This window comes from Podarcis cretensis (assembly GCF_951804945.1).
Source record: "Podarcis cretensis genome assembly, chromosome: 12".
In the NCBI taxonomy this organism is placed as follows: Eukaryota; Metazoa; Chordata; class Lepidosauria; order Squamata; family Lacertidae; genus Podarcis; species Podarcis cretensis.
Window position 1 is genome coordinate 19,458,297 of NC_137181.1, and position 12,908 is coordinate 19,471,204.

The following is a 12,908-nucleotide window of genomic DNA, read 5'->3' on the forward strand; positions in this document are numbered from 1 at the left end:
AACGGGAGCTGTTGAGATGCAAGCAGGGGGACCTTTCCGTTAGAGACTACTGGTCCCGCTTTGCGATGCTAATACACAGGCTCGAATGGGATATGGACAGCCCGCCCATACGGATGCTGTTTGAGGAGGGGTTGTCCCCAGCCGTTAAAGATGAGCTCTCCCGTGCGCCCCGCCCGGAGACTATGGATCAGCTGACTAAAGCGGCGCTGGCGATAGGCTCTCGCCAGGAAGCACGCGCTTTGGAAAGGCGGGAAGGGAGAGGGGAGCGTTGCCCTGACTACCGCATTCCTGAGATGCCAAGGCAGCCTTCCGATGACGTGGTGCCAATGGAAATTGATGGGGCGCGCGCACGCGAGGTTCCGAGCGCCCGCCAAGGAGGCAAAAGGGAAGGAAAGGCTGGGAAAAGCACCAAGAAATGTTTCCTCTGCCAACGGCCAGGACACTTTGCCAGGGTCTGTCCACAAAGAAAGGTTTGGCAAGGGATGGTGGGAGCCGCTGGAAACGAGGAGGGGGCAGAGAAAAAGGTGCAGGGAAACGACAGCGCTTGACTGCCCACAGGGGGGCGCAGCAGCCAAGCGAACAACTAAGTGAAGTGCCCCAACCTGACCCACCCAAGGTTTCTATAGCGATAGAGGTGACGCTAGAACTCCCAAATGGAAACCCAGTCAAGGTGAAGGCAATGTTGGACTCAGGGAGCTCCTGTAATTTTTTTAGTAAGGAGTTTGCACTGGAGCACCAGATCCACTTGCTGCCACTGGATTTCCCACTTCAAGTGACCATGATTGATGGCAGGGAGTTGCTGGGGGGGGGAGGTGACACATCAAACCCCGCCAATGAGAATGAGTGTGTCCAGGCACACAGAGACCATTGCCTTTCACGTGGCCACACTGGCGGGACCCCCGATAATACTGGGGATGAGCTGGCTAGTGCTACATGATCCAGTGGTGGCGTGGCACCAACGCACAGTCACCTTCGGGTCAGCGCACTGTTTGGAACACTGTCTAGGGGGGGAGAAGCCCAGGGTGAGATTGGCCAGAGTGGCAGCAACCACGCTGAAGCAGAAAGGGGAGGTGCCGCCACAGTACACGGACTTACAAGAGGTTTTCAGCGAGAGGGAAGCGGACAGACTGCCGCCACATAGGCCCTTCGACTGCCAAATCAACCTACTCCCTGGGGCGCAACTGCCGGTGGGTAAGCTGTATGCCATGTCTGACAGAGAGATGCAGGAGTTGCGAGACTTTATAGACAAGAACTTGAAAAGGGGGTTTATAAGAGAATCTAAGGCAGTAGGGGGCAGCCCTGTGTTTTTTGTGGATAAGAAAAACACGGATCAGCCGAGGCTCATCGTAGACTATAGAAAATTAAACCTTGTGTCGGAACCCGTGACCTTCCCAATGCCCAGAATTGATGATATTCTAACCAGGGTAAGGAAGGCTAAGATTTTTACCAAGCTGGACCTTAGGGGAGCCTACAATTTGATTAGAATGAGAGAGGGGAGCGAATGGAAAACCACCATGTTCACCCCCCTAGGGGCCTTTGAGTACTTAGTCATGCCATTTGGATTACAGTCGGGCTCCGCCTGCTTTCAAAGCTTCATGCACCATGTGCTGGGCCCCCTGCTGTACAAGAACTGCGTAGCATTTCTGGATGACGTCCTGATCTATTCGGACAATGAAAAACAGCATGTCCAGGACGTCAGGGAAGTGCTGAAAAGGCTACAAGAGCACCAACTGTGGGTCAAGCTGGAAAAGTGCCAGTTTCACGCCAAGGAAGTGGAATTCCTGGGATACAGGTTGTCAGACAGAGGCCTAGCCATGGACCCCGGCAAGGTGCAGGCGGTGCTGGAATGGAAGGCCCCCAAAAACCGGAAGGATGTGCAGAGGTTCCTTGGGTTCAGCAACTTCTACCGGAAGTTCATCAAGAACTTCGCCCACTTGACCGCACCCATCACGGATTGTCTCAGTAGCAAAAAGAAGTTCGTCTGGACGGAAGGTGCCCAACGAGCCTTCGAGAGGCTGAAGCAGGCGTTCGCCTCAGAGGAACAGCTCCTGCACGTGGATCTGCAGAAACCGATGAGGCTAGAGACTGACGCATCGGACAGAGCGATAGGAGCGGTGTTACTCCAGCCGGCACCGGCCCAACACACATGGAGGCCGTGCGCCTTCTTCTCAAGGAAGCTGAATGAATCGGAACAGAACTACATGGTGTACGATCGCGAACTGTTAGCTATTTATGCCGCATTTCGCCAGTGGAGACATCTCCTGATAGGGGCTCAGCACAAAATCCAGGTTTGCACTGACCACAAGAACTTGGAATACTGGAGGACAGCGCGAGTACTCAACCAGCGACAGATTCGGTGGGCACAGGAGTTCTCCAAGTTCTTCTTTGAGATCAAGTACGTGCCAGGACAGGAGAACGTGAGAGCAGACGCGCTTTCCCAGAAACCGGAGTACACGGAAGGAGAAGGACCACCGGAGGCTCGACATGTGTTCCCTGAGGAACGATGGGTTTGTGGGGGGGCGTTGGTTGGGAAACGAGAACTAACCGAGTTGATTCGCCAGGACGAATTTGCCCAAACCAGAATCCGGGAACTAAGGGAAAATGGGAGAGACCGGGGAGACTTCGAGGTAAGGGAATGGTTACTGTATTACAAGGGAGCAATGTATGTGCCCGGGGGGGCCCTACGAGAGAGGGTGCTCAGACAGCTTCATGACAACCCTACAGCGGGGCACTTTGGGCAACACAAGACTATGTTACTGGTCACTAGGGAGTTTTGGTGGCCGAAGGTGAGGGAAGATGTATGAGAGTATGTACGGGGGTGTGACCGCTGCCAAAGAGCCAAGGGAGAGCGGGCAGCCCCGGCAGGGTTACTAGAACCCTTGCCCATGCCGGGAAGACCCTGGGAGGTGGTGTCAATAGATTTCATGACAGATTTGCCCAAATCAAGAGGTAAGACAGCAGTTATGGTAGTAGTAGATCTGCTAACCAAGATGTGCCATTTTATAGCATGCTCTCATGCGGTGACAGCCAAGGAAACCGCACAACTGTTTGTTACTCACATCTTCAGGTTGCATGGAGCTCCTTCGAGGGTTATCTCTGATCGAGGGAAACAATTTACCTCGAGGTTCTGGAGGAGGCTTATGAACTTATTGCAGGTGGAGGTGGGATTCTCGACGGCAAGGCACCCGGAAACTAACGGGCAGGCAGAGAGGGCGAACAGCATATTGCAGCAATATCTCCGCTGTTACGTCAACGAGAGGCAGAACGACTGGGTAGATAAGCTAGCACTGGCCGAGTTTGCGTATAACAATGCGGAGCATGTGTCCACGGGGATGAGCCCGTTCTTGGCTAATTATGGGTGTCACCCCAGGGCCTTTCCCGGGAGGGGGGAGGAGGGGTGAAGCGTGCCCGCCGCAGAGCAGTTTGTGGAAGAAATGGAAGCACTGCACCAGCAGCTTAAAATGAATCTGGAAAGGGCCAAGGAGGAGTATAAGAGGCAAGCAGATAAACGTCGCCGGGAAGGGGAGACCATTAGGGTGGGGGACCTGGTGTGGTTATCCACTCAAGGATTGCCCTTCAAGGGTGGGTGTAAGAAACTCAGGCCGAAACGGCTGGGACCATTTGAGGTGACACACCAAGTCAACCCGGTGGCATTCAGGCTCAAGTTGCCAGACAGCATGAAAATCCACCCGGTATTTCATAGGTCACTGCTCTCGCCGTACAGAGGGGAGCGGGGGATCCGGGGGGTAGGAGGAGAAGGACTCACACACCCACCGCTGGAAGAGAGGGAACACCACCATCAGGTAATGGAGATCCTGGACTCGCGATGGCGGGGACGGCAGGTGGAGTACCTAGTGGCTTGGGAGGGTGAACCCAAGTCAGAAAATATGTGGGTTCCAGAAGGGGTAATAGATGATGAGTATCTGGTGGGAGAGTTCCACAACAGGTATCCGAGGAAGCCCAAACCCCTGGGGAGGTTCTGGGAGGAACAATTTGCCACCACCGATGAGGAGGAGGAGGACTTTGTGGGTTTTCCAGCGTCCCAAGAGGAAGGAGGAGAATCGTCAGGAGAGGAGGAATCAGATTGAGAAGCCCCTCCCGTTAGAAATCGGAGCGGGTGGGAAGCGGGGTTTGAGTCCTCGGACGATGACGGCAGCTCCTTTCGAGGTTTCCCCGCATCGTCGGCTGAAGATGGGGACAAGGTCACGTCTCCGGGTCAGGCCGGGGGGTAGAGGGGGTCCTGGGGGGGAGGTGGATGTCAGGGAACTGACATCAAAGGGAGAAACGGAGGCAGGGCACCAGAGTGATGCCAGGGAGGGAACCAGCAGAGGGGAAGGATTTCAGCGTGACACCAATAGAGAGGATAGGGAGATGGAGGAGGCGGTGTCAGGGCTCCAAGACCCTTCAAGCGAAACTAGCAGAGAGAGTGCTGGCACGCCCCTGCCTTCCCCTTACTTGCGCAGACGCGTTCCGCGCAGAGAACATAGGAGGAGACTTGGGGTCAAACAGCTTTTATGCTGGAAGAGATTCAAGAAACGCCCATTGACGGATTCTGCAAGTGACTAACAGGTCACGGAGGGCGAGCTCTAACCCTAAACTTGGTTGAGCAAATGATCTAACTGAAGTGGAGGCAGTTTACACACGAGTAACCCACCCGTAACCATTACATAAATATAGCAAGATCACTATGATGACCCACAAACTTAGTTATACAAAACTGTCATTATGCTCAGAATACATGTTCCTCATGAGCAACAATTTAGGATTTAGGTACAGAAGCTGTGGTCTTCCAGATATTGTTGGATTCTGAACCCCATCGGTTCCAAACAGTTCGGCCCATTATTAGAGGCCATGGGACTTGAAGTTCAGCAATATCTGGAGGACCTCAGGTTCTCCACCCCTAATTTAACTGACAGAGGGAAATTTGCAAGGCTTCTGAAAGGAGAACAGAGAAGGAGGTGGCTTTATGAATCACTGGAAATCTAACACAGTCATCTTTCCATGCAGCATCAGCAACCGTCATGGGAACAACTGATATGATAATAAACTGAACAAAAGAAATAGATTTTTTTAAATAGGATTTTGTTTAAAATAACTGCACAGGTATTGTGTGATCTGGAATGGAAAAGAGTTTGTGTAACCACAAACTAAATATATCAAAAGGCAAAGTCTCTACCATAGCTGCAAGCTGTAATACTTGTTTCTTGCCTTCAGAACAAGCAGATTTAGCTAATTCCACGGCTTGACTGAAGTACGTGCTTTTTATCTATAATGGGACAATCACAAAATAAATCCGCTTGGATCATTGAGCCTTTAATAAGCTTTGGTTATTTGGGCATGGTAAAATAATTCGTCCTCCCTCCCTCCCTACTTTTTCTCATTAAGAGTGTGTGTAAAGGATGAAGTGGAAATCCTAACCCACAGTGAAAATTATAGGAACATTCAGGGTAAATTTGGCTAAGAATTTGTTTTAAAGGGATCCTATGTCTAGAAGGTCTTAGAGGTTTTTGCATGAGGAAAGCTTAAATGTGCTGATAGGGGCAGAATCCATCATTTTTTAACACTACACTACACCATGTGTGGATTCCCCCCCCCCATACCCTAAGGCTAATAATGGGTTAAACTGGATCTTTTTTTTACCTCTATACATTTTCTACATTTTCTCCTTAGAGGCATTCTGCAAGATGAGTTAGGCTGAGATCTATAGTGAGTTTCCAAAGTCCCCCAGTAATCCACCCTCTGTTTTAACTGAACGCTAATGGGTGGTACCAATGACTAAGTCAATGTACTCCACCCTGCTTCTGTCAGATGGGTGTCTGTGGAACTGAAATAGAGGACAAAACATGGGTTTCTCAGTGTTCCAATGGATACGGGATGTATAGAGTTAAAAATGAACTGTTTACTCTAAAAAGAGCATATCTTATTGGTGACTGGGCTTCATTTAAGAGACAGCTTATGCTCAGATTCCACTTCCTTGACAGGTATGGGCCAAAGAGGTTCCCCATCCCTCACCTAAGGGTACATTTGATCTCCAAAACAGCTCTTTTCAAATACTGTACTGGTGGAATACAGCCAATCACTGGCCTCATTACAGCCACTGAACATTACACCACTACAGCTTGGACTCAGCATTGGACAGTCATTGGAAGTGCTCATTTTTTAGAAAATTCTTCATGCCCTTTTTCTGATGAACCTTTCCTTTTAACCAAAATATTGTTTTTCATAACACTATTGCCAAGGAGCTTGGTGAATGTCTGACGTGAATCTGATTTATAATTATTCTTCCAAGTTGTCAAATTTTTGAATTATTCTAGTGGAAATGGTAACTCAGAACAGCTTTCTTAGAAAATGCAGGACAGATTACCCATCAGTTCCAAAAGATGAACAGATATGGACCCTGATAGATCTTGCTGATGGCAAGCTCTTGACCAAACTCTTATGGCAGCGTGGCATAAAATTCCATTGTGTTTTGCCAGCCAAAATCATCTATTTTTGCTTAGCATCCATTTCAAATATGTTTGGCATTTCACTATGTATCAGTGCCAAACTTTCTGGTGTGTTTTCAAGAAAGGAATGAAAACACCAGGCCACAAACTGCTGTAGTATATTAAGTGCTTGGGAGGATTTATTGGCATTATCAACAGATCTTAAAAATCACAGAAATAGTTGCATATGGCAGTTAATAACAAAGTTACTACAGTATATGTGACGCCCAAGCCAAGGAGATATCGTATTTACTCAAATGCACACCTTTTTTGGCCAAACTATATTTGCGAAAATTAGGGTGCACATTAGATTTGATGGTACATTTACATTCTTCAGCAAAAACCTTTTTTGGTTCCAAGGTTTTAAAAATTGAGGTCACATTAGATTCGATGGCGCATTGGATTCACCTAAATACAGTAAATAACTATACAGTGGTACTTCTGGTTACGTACTTAATTCGTTCCTGAGGTCCGTACTTAACCTGAAACTGTTCTTAACCTGAAGCACCACTTTAGCTAATGGGGATTCCTGCTGCCACCGCGCCTCCAGAGCATGATTTCTGTTCTCATCCTGAAGCAATGTTCTTAACCCGTAGTACTATTTCTGGGTTAGCGGAGTCTGTAACCTGAAGCGTATGTAACCTGAAGCGTATGTAACCCGAGGTACCACTGTACAACCTTTGGAAGACATCTGAAGGCAGCCCTGTACAGGGAAGCTTTTAAATAGTTAATGTTTTATTATGTTTTTATATGGTATGTTGAAAGCCGCCGAGAGTGCCTCAGGTGACCCAGTCAGATGGGCAGGGTATAAATAGTAAAATTATTATTATGGAATAGGATATCCCCAGGCCCAGCTACAGCTAGCAGACTGATAGCGGGGAACACAATGATCTCTGGTGTATGACTTTTGCAGGCTGATGGTAGGGCGTTTTGATAATAGTTTCATTGCTGCTCCACTGAGCTTTTCACATGCCCTCACAGGGCTTTTTGTAACAAAAGGAATAGTGCAAGTGTAGATAGACTGATGGATGTTCAATGGGTCATGAACAAATGGTAGATCTAGGTTTAAACATCAGCAGCAGCAACAACAATTTTATTATTTATACTCCGCCCATCTGGCAGGTTATTTTAAAACTAAGGGGGAGTTTCATTCAGGTTGAATATATGTTAAAGTGCAATATTACTGAATTTAGCTATTAATTGTTAAAACATAACTGATCACAACAACTAAACTTTTACAGTGACTACAGTGTATTCCAGAGGCTCAGAAACTGACAATATTTTATATATTATTCCTGACACCTTTTAAGTCAATTTCACAGGTTTCTGAACTTGTGGTTTTGAATTGGGAGCTGGCAATTATGCAGTTTTGCTTTCTATAGAGCCCCATCTATACATCTGACAGCTCCTTTTGAACTTCCCTTTGTGTTCTCTGAAAGCCACACCATTTCCCTTACTAACATTATAATGTGTGACTATAAATCAGGGGAAATCTGAATGGTTCTAAGAAACCATAATCTAAATTTATACAACTAACTGTGCAGGCAATGCCGGAAAAGATATATAAGGGAGGAATATGTTTGCTATTGCAGTTACAAGGAAAGGCAAACTATTATTTTAAAGTAGAGAGGAAAGCTGGACAAGGGTATATTTCTAAAAGCATTGTGCATGGAATCACCGCCTAATTTAATATTGTAGCTGTTGTTACTGTTGCTGCTAAAGTCTTATAGACTAACTAAAGTATTAAAGATTAATCAGTTGTTACACAATATGTAGAAATGCCTGTCTTAAGCCATAAGAAAATAAATAAATATTAGGGCCAGGGCTTTTTTTTCAGCTGGAACTTGCCAGAACTCAGAATGGCAATGGTACCTACCTGAGAGGTACTGGAACTAAGAGTATGAGGGAGGTGTTCATGGAGAGTTCTGGCACTTCTTTTTCTAGAAAAAAATAGCACTGATTAGGACAATACCTTTATTAGGCCAACCAAAATATCAGAAAACTGCATGCAAACATTTGAGTTCTCCAGAAATCTTCATAAAACTAGATGGTAAACAAAGCAAGTGCCTGTACATTTTGATTAATTTCTCAGGTTCAACAAGTGCTAGAAACCAACACACACACCCCGGATATTACACAACTTTTGGGGTGTCCTGGTTTTCACTTTTTTAAAATATGGCAACCCTAACTGAGTGTCTTGCCCCCTGTAGACATCCAGATGTGTGTAGTAGCAGACTTTCAGATATGTCTTTTTAGGTTCTATGGAGATATCACATTAGCAAAAATGCTCATTGCTGTTAATAGTGTGGTGCTGTTGGAACATATACCTTCTAAGGGGTGCTCCTCTTTCATTAAAGATTTATGCACTTTGTTCTTGTTGGAATTTGTCTTCCAAATTAGTGCATTATTGTAGTGAGACCCTAAAGAGCCACTGGAAGTTCAGATTACACACTACTAGGCTAGATATACCAGTGATCTGACTAAGTATAAGGGTGTTTAAAATTCTGTATCAACTGTCACTTGGCAGGATGAGACAAATGACTAAGCTAACCAGGGATGAGAGAGGTCAAAGGGAAGTTTGGTTCTGAAAGAGTAGTACGTCAATGGCCATGGCCAGGGATGATGAAAGTCGTAGTTCAGCACTAGTAGGGCCTGCTCAATTATGGACTTGAATGTGGCTTTTTTAAAGAGAGAGAGTTGTGAGTATGTGCAAAGTGCCTAGTCAATGTGAATAGAATCAACTTTTGTCTTTAAAAAGTGGATCTAGGGATATGGTTCGGTTCCTTTTCCCTATGACAAGAAACAAGCTTAAAATAGACTCCACTTTCTAAATTCCTCCATTGCTAGAACTCTTTACCAATCCGCAGAAGGGCATCTCCCCTTGTTACACGACTACCTGCTTACTCGGGAGTCTTTCCTAGGGCAAACAACTGGGAGTCAGGAAGGAACCTTTCCTGATCTTGATCTACTTCAGATCACCCAGAAATTCCAATGTACTCTCTGTTTTTCAGCCTGACGTGAAATGAAACCTGTAGGAGTGAAGAGAAAGAGCGTGCCTCAGGCTGCAAGTCTACACCCTCTGAACGCAAGCTTTACTTCCGAGTAAAAAATATATATCCCAGGAGTGTGCTTACGGAGGACCAAACCTTTGGCCAATCTACACTTGCAGCGGGGGGGGTGAAGGCAACGCGTGTGCGTTTGTGAACCTTTGTCGATCCTAAAAGCCGAGTTTCAAGGCAAAGGTGAGCTCCGTGACGAGGGCCAGGGAGGGAAAACCCCGCTTTGCTCCGACGCAGACAAGCCTGAGGGCCCCAATTCCGCGCCTTTCATGCTCCGCCCAGCCTGACGGCAGCGGGGAGGAATGCGCTTCCGGAGGCGCACAAGGAGCGGCGGCGGCGGCGGTTGCAAGGCCTGGCCGTCCCTTTCTCCCGGCCCTGCCGTATGGTTGGAAGGAAGGAAGGAAGGAAGGGAAGAAGGCGCGGCTCTGGTAGGCGAGAGGGGATAGCAGTCGCCGCCGCCGCCGCCACCCTCAGCACCCCTGAGGCGTCGCCCTGAGGAGGCCGGGCCAGGCCCCGGAGCAGAGGAGACGAGGGAGAGGAGCGGCGAGGCGGAGGAAGCAGGCTCAGCCCCGCCACCAACTTCTCGAAGCCCCCGGACGAGGGTCGGGGAGGCGCCAGAGCTCAGCCGCGGCCATGGCACAGGTAGCCGCGGAGAGGAGGGGCAGTCAAGGGGGGGGGGAACGACAAAACAGCCTGGGCGTTGCGAGTGTATCTGTATCCCTCTAATTTTTTTGGCTTTTGTTTCCAGCCTCTCCCTATTTTGTGGGATATGGAAGTGTGGCCGAGTGAGAAAGAGAAAGGCGCGCGGGGGGGGGGGCTTATAGAGGAGAAGGAGGGAGAGCGCTGCCCTCCCCCCCCCCGTCCTTTCTGTGAGGCAGGGAGGAAGGAGCGCCGTGTGCCCTTTTTCAGAAGCCCGAAAAGCCAAAGCGTGCCTTTATAAGGGCGTGTTCGCCGGGCGGGAACGAGGGGGAGAGAATAACCGAAGGTGCTGCGGGGGGGAACTGCACTTGCGTTGGAGGATATTATTATTATTATTATTTATTATATATGTCCTCCCCTCCCTAAATGACTTTTTAATTGCAAGTTCCAGGCAGGCAGAGATGTTGCAGCCAGCAGCACAACAAAAGAATCTTGTGGCACCATACAAGGTTAACGGATTTGTTGGCCACGTCGGATGACGTGGGCTTTAGTTCACTAAACCTTTGCCACAATCGTTGTGTTAGCCTTAAAGGGTGCCACGAGCCTCGTTCCCTGTGGGGGGGGGGGTGTGGTGATGGTGTTGGATGGGCTGTTTTGGTTGGACGTCGGTGGTTTTAGAGCAGGGATGGTGAAGTTGTGGCTCTCCAGATGTTGTTGGGCTGCAACTCCCATCATCCCTCGCCACTGGCTATTCTGGTTGGGGCTGATGGGAGTTGGAGTGCCAACATCTGGAAGGGCTCAGAAGATTTATGCCCCTTGCTTGCTTTCTCTCTCCCACCTCCCCCAATAGTGTCTGTAAGTTGATGGTGTTAATCATGCCCCAGCTGAAGGAGAATGCCAACATAAGAGACAGGAAATGCCTGTCATGCCAGTTCCTGATAGACTTTACAAAGCTTAAAAGTGAACAGTGTCTACCAAATTTGCAAGTACATTTTGTGAACTGCATTGGAACTGGGCCATATTCCTATGTACATTTACCTGGGAGTCTGCTCCATTAAGCGCAGCTGAACTTTTTCTGATTGAGCATGCTTAGAAAGGGACTCCATGTTTGCATAGCCTTAGGACTGTAGTCTAGCATCCTGAAGCCACACCCATTACTTTTCACAGAGTTTGCTTTCAAGTAAAAGTTGCAAATATTGTAGTCTAGATATGTGCATGCTTACCTCAAAGTTTAATGACTTAAGTGTGGCTTTTTTGGCACGCAGCTCAAGCCTCATGGTGGCTATGTGTGTTGTTGTTTCCTGGAGAAGTGATATTGGATTTTACTCTCATAATATATTTTGTGGTAACAGTTTTGGGACTGTTCTTACTTGCATGCAAGATTTTCAGTCCAATACAATGAACTGCAGTTTGCATCAGTTATGTCCATGTGTGCATGTTAACGTGCCCTTATAGGGACTTTCTCCTCTTTCTGTCAACCATGACTGAGTCCCGTTTTATGTTATGTTTTCACTGCTAATAAATCCCTATCTGGTTTCTGTTAATTCTGGCACCTTAAATTATCTCAGAAAGAGGTTAACTTCTCACACACCTGCAAAGTAGGCCTAGGCTGGAGGGTTCTTCTTTTCAACTGCTTCTGGAAATTGAAGTGCAGTCCTAAGCCCTGATCCACCATGCTGGAGAGTGTTATAGAGGATGTAGCACTGCAGAGATCCCCACTACATCTGCCAAAACAATGGGCAATGGAAATCCACCACTCCCTGTACATTAGCCAGAGGCAGAAATAGGCCATTCAAAGATCTCCTGGCTCATAAACTACTAGAGCAACTGTAGCAAAGTTCATTGCTACCACCAACACTCCTTAGCTTTAGCTGCAAGGCTTTGGATACAGTAGCTCTGTTCACCCCTGCTATTTCCAGATGGGAGTTAAGTTTGCAGTTGTTTTCTATTGTTCTATGAATTGTTATTTAAATCCTAGACATGCTTACTTTGGAGGAACATTACAGAGCCTGTACTTACTTTTAATAATATAATAATATTTTTTATTTATACCCCGCCCTCCCCAGCCAAGGCCGGGCTCAGAGCGGCTTACAAACAATAATAAAAACAAGAAGAATGATTACAACTTAAAAACAAAAATAAAATACAACATTAAAATAATGGAACATTAAAATATTAAAATGTAGCCTCATCGGAGGAGAAGGAAAAGAAAGAAAAAGAGAGAGAGGGAGGGAGGGAATCAAATTGGCTCCAGGCCAAAGGCCAGGCGGAACAACTCTGTCTTACAGGCCCTGCGGAAAGAAATCAGATCCTGCAGGGCCCTGGTCTCATGAGGCAGAGCGTTCCACCAGGCCGGAGCCAGAGTTGAAAAGGCCCTGGCTCTGGTTGAAGCCAATCTAACTTCCTTAGGGCCTGGGACCACTAAGGTGTTGCTATTTATGGACCTTGAGGCTCTCCGTGGGGCATACCGGGAGAGGCGGTCCCGTAGGTATGAGGGTCCTAGGCCGTGAAGGGCTTTAAAGGTCAAAAGCAGCACCTTAAATCTGACCCTGTACTCCACTGGGAGCCAGTGCAGCTTGAAAAGCACTGGGTGAATATGCTCCCATGGCAGAGACCCCGTGAGGAGCCTCGCTGCAGCATTCTGTACCCGCTGGAGTTTCTGGGACAGCTTCAAGGGCAGCCCCGCATAGAGCGAATTACAGTAGTCAAGCCTGGAGATGACCGT

General features: G+C 47.7%; 1 protein-coding gene and 1 long non-coding RNA gene across 3 annotated transcripts in view; one reads left to right on the plus strand and one right to left on the minus strand.

Annotated features, from left to right (window-relative positions):
* LOC307199367 overlaps nt 1-9,507 on the minus strand; it is a 63,866-nt gene extending 54,359 nt beyond the window's left edge. Inside the window, exons 1-2 of the long non-coding RNA XR_013831933.1 lie at nt 9,382-9,507; nt 8,362-8,425 (exon numbers count right to left, since the gene is read on the minus strand). This is a non-coding gene — a long non-coding RNA (uncharacterized lncRNA). The remainder of the gene's footprint in view (nt 1-8,361; nt 8,426-9,381) is intronic.
* Nucleotides 9,508-9,838: 331 nt separating this feature from the next.
* ITGB1 (integrin subunit beta 1) overlaps nt 9,839-12,908 on the plus strand; it is a 38,135-nt gene continuing 35,065 nt past the window's right edge. The window contains exon 1 of one of the 2 annotated variants that reach the window (XM_079946699.1): nt 9,839-10,186. In XM_079946699.1, coding sequence (XP_079802825.1) covers nt 10,178-10,186 — 9 coding nt within the window. In that variant the 5' untranslated portion in view covers nt 9,839-10,177. The remainder of the gene's footprint in view (nt 10,187-12,908) is intronic. The other variant, XM_079946700.1, reaches the window with a different exon arrangement.